Here is a 6,398-nt window from a genome sequence, read left to right as displayed (position 1 = left end):
CCACAGAAAGATCCTTACTGTGACAGTACTGTCCACGTCTGTGGTTTTTATGATGCAGTTTGATGTCTGATTGCACTGTGAAATGAAAGCATGGCATGAATAAGCAATTGGAGTTCAAAAAGAAATCACGGAATCAGTTTATATTCTAAGCTTTTGACTCATCAAAGTCGCACCTTTGCAGATATAACAGCTGAGCACAGCCGTGGCTTCTTTCTATGACAGAAATCTAATCTTCTTCCATTTCTGTGGAAGACCTTCCCATAAATGTGGACCTTGTAGGCTGCTGTGCTTTCACTCTTATGTCCAGTTCATCCCAAAGCAGCTCGATGGAGTTTCAGTCTGCAGACTGTGCTGGACCTCCATGTTTTCAAGCTCACCATCTTGTTCTTCTTTCCTGAGGTGGTTCTGGCACAGCTTGGATTTATGTTTTGGGTCTTTATCCTGCTGTAGGATGAACGTCTGACCAACTAGGTCCATACCAGAGGGTCCTGCATGGTGCTGCAGAACGCTGTGGTTTTGGTTCAGGGAGCCTCTCACTCTGTACAAGTCACCGACCCAGCAAACAGCCCCAGACCATCACACTTCCTCCTCCAGGAATTAGTAGCAGAAGCTTTCAAGGCTCGATCAGCCTCCATTGCTGCAGAACACATTTAAACCCAAGTTGTGTTCCCTGAAAAAGGCCATTTTGTATAATTCTGAAATGTACATTATTTTTCAGTTTTGGGTGACCTTTGTTTAACTTCTGTCAGTTCACCACTTATGTTTGAACCATTTCAAGTAATTCGTTGGACTTGAACAACTTGAATTGCAGTAAAGAATTGGCATGTTCAAAAAGCTTTGAGCAGTAAATGTCTGTATATGTGTGTGTTAACAGATTCTGTCTGTACTCATGTCTCTCTCTCCAGACCACTCGGAGTGACTTTGACTCCAGTGAGTACGAGGTACGACGACGCTACCAGGATTTTGTGTGGCTCCGTAGCAAACTAGAAGAAAAGCACCCCACACTAATCGTCCACGTACGTATCAGCTCACCAGGTCACTGCTCTGCACAGCTGCAGGCTGCTGCACACTACTGCAAGGCATGTGCATGCGTCAGTTCATTCATTCACAGTCACAGGCTGCAGGACCATTTCTTTGCTTTCTGTGCTGTTGGAACATGAAAGATTGTTGAGGTCTGAAGTTCAAGCAAAGCCACCGTCCTCATTTCCAGCTCTGTATGTGTATGTTGGTTAGCTTACTGCTCTGCCAGGACAGAGCTACTCTTAGGTGTGTTTGTCATAGAGAGGATATCTCTCATGTGATTGCATCAGGCGTGTAGCCCCACCCACCTGCTGCTCATGCAAAGCTGCTCTGCTAGAATTGACCAATGAAAATAGACTGCTACGAGGAGTCTAATGCATCTCGCCCTCTTCTGCACTTTTCTGGACAAAATGGGGCGACGTGGAACAGCTCCCGGTCTGATATCGCCGTCTCTCACGCTTCTCTCGTTTCTGTCTCCAGCCCCTCCCAGAGAAGTTTGTTATGAAAGGCATGGTGGAGCGCTTCAACGACGACTTCATTGAGACGAGGAGGAGAGCTCTGCACCGCTTCCTCAACAAGATATCCGAGCATCCCATCCTGTCCTACAGCCAGCACTTCCAAGTCTTCCTCACTGCACAGGTGTGTGTCTGATGCACGGATGCACACACCACACACACACTTCTGGTTTTAGAATGAATTGAATTGTGACTCGTGGTATTTTGACCCTCCAGGATCTGGCACCTCACAGGAAACAGGGACCGGGCTTCTTGAGCAGGATGGGGGAGACGGTGAGAGCAGTGGCCAACTCAGTCCGAGGCCTCAGAAGCCGGCCTGAGGAGTTCGCTGTGATGCAGGAGTACGTGGACGACTTCAGTAACAAGATGTGCTGCATGGACAAAGTCAGCCAGAGGATCGTCAAGGAACAAAGAGGTATCCGCTGCAGGCTCTCCTCCCAGAAGGACATGGCTCTTATTCCTCCATATCAGAGGAGTCAGACTCAGATGCTTCCTGGCACCCTCTGTACACCTCATATAGTGTACACAGTTTAAGCTGCTTTAGCCTGCATACAGCTGCAAGCTGCTTTACAACCCAGCACAGCTCCTCCCCTCATGTTGACCCAATGAGTGATGTCTCTGTGGTCACTGATGGAGAGATGGCTGAGCCATGACTGCACATGACAACACGAGTCTTCTTTGGAGGAGAGTTCCTCTTACTGAGGGTACATTATCTCTGTAAACAACATATTCATGTGCACATATTGTTCCACACCTTGTTCCTCTGTTACAGTGTCACCAGTATCCACGGTATCACTGATCAGCTGTGTAGGTGAATTGTGGGTAATACGTGTTTTTGGTCCAAGTGAAAAACTCAATTTCTCATGCTCTGTTCAGACACTTTGTACTTGTTCAAACCGGTTTACTCAAATCGTGTTTTGTTTTTTGTATTTTAATTTATTAGAAACTATTTTAATCTACTGTTTTGTTGACGTCATTTTCTCTTTGTAAGGTGACCTTGGGTTTTAAAAAGGCGCCCTCAAATAAAATGTATTGTTAGTAGTAGTAGTAGTATGGCATCAAGTAGTGATCTGGTCCCATCTGCAGGGCTCCTCTGTGGCAGGACGAGCAGTGCCAGAAATGACCTCCTGCAGGCCACCGTTGTCAGTGCCTCTAACCACACAATGAGAAACTAACTTCATGAGGGTTTTCCTCATGATTCTGCTCCAGTGTGTCTGCCAGATATCCTTGGGCAGCACGCTAACCCAAGTTACTGTCTGAGTGTAAGCGTGTGTGTTAGAGGGAAAAAGTGCTTATATGAACAGATGTCAGTGGGTTAGTGAGGTAAGTTATACTACAGGCGTCTGTGGGCATCCAAACCACCGAGCAGCATTTTGCCGCATCGTTTTCTCACTTTGGTCTTCAGGCTGTCAGAGTTGGACTCCGCCCTCTTTTCCATTTGGCACCCTCCTCTCCTAACACGTTACCCGCTCCGTGTCAGTACAGACAGCAGCCGCTCACGTGATGTGTTCACAGTGTCTCACCCTTTACTTCTTTGCAACACTTCCTGTGACCTGCTTCTGTGTAGCTAACAGCACCTCCTGGTCTGAAAACGAGTCTTTGTGTTTTCCCCTGTGCTTCCAGAGTATGTGGACGACTTGAAGCAGTACAGCCCCACCTACGCCCGGTGGGGGGAGTTGGAGGAGGAGCTGACGGAGCCGTTGAAGGGCGTGGCCAGCTGTGTGGTGCAGTGCAGCAAGGAAGCAGAAGAGCACATCCAGCATCTGTCGGAGGTCCTGGTCCCTGCCCTGCACGAGTATGTCCTCTGCGCTGAAACGCTCAAGGTGAGGCATGAGCACGCTTCACCTGTGATGGTGCTCTGCAGGTGGGGCTCGATGCAGAGCAGCAGTAAGACAAGGTGTGATGTCAAAGTTGAACACCGAACACTCGAAGCGCTGTGCGCTCATTCAGGGGCTCGGGGGAACCACGGGGTTCCCTGTCTGGGACCAGTGATCCAGACTTAGGGGGTCAGGCATTGAACCGACAACCTGTCCGACCTCCTGAGCAGCAGCTTCTCCTCATTGTGTTTCTCTTTAAAAGTGCAGTGTTAGTGGGCCTTAGCATGTAGCGTGGAGGCGACACTCCTGCCACTAACAGCAGAGCAGACACAGCACCGTGTGGAGCAGATGCTGGCTGTGACTCAGCCACTCCACAGGTAACATCTGAGAATCACTGTGGAAGTGGAGCATGCAGCAGTGTGACCTTTAACCTAACAACTTAACCTTGTTCATCCAGCTCTGGGAAAGCAGGTGTGTGACAGAGAATATGGAGACAGGAACAAAGTGCTGCTCTGTGATGCCATGTGTGTATTTGCAAATGTCACATTCTTTGTGTCGCCTGAGTGTGTGAGTGAAAACGTCACAGCGTGTGCGCTGACAGCAGGTCTCTGGTGGTTTGTGGCAGGCTGTGATGAGACGGAGAGACAACATCCAGGCAGAGTTTGAGGCCAAGAACGAGGCTCTGCTGACCAGGAAAGCGGAGCAGGAAGCAGTAAGTTTAATTTGATCCACACATGCTGATAAAAAAGCACGCACACACTTTCCTCCTCCCCTGCACCTGTCAGAGCCAGCCGTGCGTTTGCGGTCATCTCTGAGATTAGCTGTAATAAAGTGAGGTGTGCAGTGGGCCTCTCTCGCAGGGCCGCCCTCACCTCATATTGGGAAGGAGGAGAGGGCTCCCTGGGAGGATTATCTAAATATCCCTGCTTGGCTGGAAGTCTGTGCCGAGCGCAGAGTGAGTAAAAGCTGCTGATATTACTTCCTGCCGCGCACTGACAGCTGATCGTGGCAGGAGCAAACTTCCTTCTCAGATGACGCTTCGCTTCGTAATGTCAGGACGCAAAGACCCGAGAAGAAAGGCATCTTTGTCTGTGTGTGAGACCTGCAGGTGTCTGTCCCCCTCATCAGGCCGACATGCAGCCCCATCTGTTAGATGTTAATTAAGAAGCTGTGCTTCCTCCACCGTTGTACTCGTGCTTTGTGTGAGCTCTGTTTAATCCAGCCCTCCAGGTTCTGCTGTGTATCAGCCCGCTAATGCCCATGACAGACCTGCACTAATGAGAAGTGAATGTCAGAGGAAGACATGCTTTCATTCAGCTTCAAGGTGCTGTGGCGGCGTTACTGGGAGGGAAACGGGTCTCGCTGCTCTGTGGGCGTGGACCCGGCAGGTCTCTGCGGCTGCTGTCAGTCGTGCTTGTGTTGCTCTCTGCTCTGTCTCGCTCACAGCATAGTGTAACAAACGCTGCCTCTGTCTCTGCTGGGGTCTACTGGTGTAATGGGTGATGAAGGTGAGGAAGACGGAGAGCAGGACAGATTGCTCGTAAAGTTGGCACCGCCCACAAATTCAGACAATCAAGTCATATGTGCAGAATGTGTCCTTGTAATTCCAAACAGCCAGTGTTGTGTAGCAGTGTTACCTCCAAGTACACACTTTAAAGTGCACATCGACTCTCAGTGCGGCCCACAGTTCTCAGCACCTGCTCAGCATGTCTACGACCATGCCACCTGGTTGTAGACATGCACAACCACATAAGCATCCACACAAACATGCTGTGTGAGTGTCACACAGTGCATCGTAGTGGACATACTGGCGTTGTGCGTTGGAGAGAAAGGTTTGATCAGATCATTGAGATCAGGTCTAATCACGCTGTTCAACTTCCCAACATTTGCTGTTCTCAACAGGAAGCACAACACAGTCTGTGCATGCTGGGAAAGTGTTGTTCTAAATGTTTCTTCGTGGCAATCAAAGGACGTCAGAAGGAGTCCAGCTTGTGCGGGCTAGCACTGATCTTCACATCTGTCAGCACATCTGGTCCTGACAGCTGCTGACCCACTGGCTGTGCTTCCTCCATGTGGCTGCTTTACATTTGACCTAAAGCCTGCGTCGTTATGACCAAATTTCATCAGTTAGTTAGCTGACAGCCAAATGCTGTGAGCGACTGGGCAGCAGCTGCGATACAGCCGAGCTCACTGCATCACTGTGCAGCTGGCTGAGTGAATCCAGACTCCCTCTGAGCTTCTGTGCAGTTTTATGGGCCTCATAGGAAACGAGGCCTTAATGCAGTTATGAATGTGCTTATTGAAGGAGACTCTTTAAACACTGTGGTTGTTTTAAACTGCGGCTCATCCTGCTGTGAGGTTGTTGGGCTTTCACTATACGTTGTTATTGCTCTTACATTCATTAACCCACTTCCACTGATGGTCTCAGTGGAAGTGGAACTCCAGAGCTGCAGGTTGTGATGAGCTCAGACTGGTCCACATGTGATCTAACAGCCTGCTCCTTCACCTCCCTTCAGTCACGCAGGATGCTGCAGGAGCTGGCTCTTCGTCACCAAGGAAACCAGAACCTCCTGTGCACCCACTAATAATTTGCTCAACCAGCACCAGCAAAAGCAGTGAGGTCAAAACAGAGGCTTGAGCATCCAGCTATCATAAGCAGGCCCTTACCTCTCACATCCTTTAGGTCTTTTATTTTGAAAGTGAATGCTGTTATGCTCTTGATTTGTCTACTGTGAACCCAAAACCACTAACAGCTTTGGAGCGTTGCTGTTTGAACCCATCATACAGCTGCAGCGCTGAGAAGGGATCTGATTGGTTAGTGGAATCTGTAGTCACATGTGACTGAGCTGCTGGACACAGCACGCAGTCTGTGTGTGAGTCTGTGTCAGCTGACTACGCTGACCAATAAGACGAGAGGCTCCTCAGACATTAAACTTCCTTCTAGAACGTCACCTTTGATGGGAAGAAATGCTCGACTTTATGAGTCACGTATTCCACAGGCTGTGTGTGTGTGTGTGTGTGTGTGTGTGTGTGTGTGTGTGTGTGT

At 49.2% G+C, this 6,398-nt stretch overlaps 1 protein-coding gene across 1 annotated transcript in view; it reads left to right on the top strand.

Annotated features, from left to right (window-relative positions):
* snx7 (sorting nexin 7) overlaps positions 1-6,398 on the top strand; it is a 40,197-nt gene that overhangs the window by 17,189 nt on the left and 16,610 nt on the right. Inside the window, exons 3-7 of the mRNA XM_005751443.2 lie at positions 906-1,016; positions 1,501-1,659; positions 1,752-1,950; positions 3,159-3,358; positions 3,978-4,064. Coding sequence (XP_005751500.1) covers positions 906-1,016; positions 1,501-1,659; positions 1,752-1,950; positions 3,159-3,358; positions 3,978-4,064 — 756 coding nt within the window. The remainder of the gene's footprint in view (positions 1-905; positions 1,017-1,500; positions 1,660-1,751; positions 1,951-3,158; positions 3,359-3,977; positions 4,065-6,398) is intronic.

Source organism: Pundamilia nyererei, unplaced genomic scaffold (genome assembly GCF_000239375.1).
Source record: "Pundamilia nyererei isolate P.nyererei 1_Seehausen unplaced genomic scaffold, PunNye1.0 scaffold00311, whole genome shotgun sequence".
Taxonomy (NCBI): Eukaryota; Metazoa; Chordata; class Actinopteri; order Cichliformes; family Cichlidae; genus Pundamilia; species Pundamilia nyererei.
Note: the sequence above shows the minus strand (reverse complement) of the source record. Positions and strands in the feature narration are given on the sequence as shown.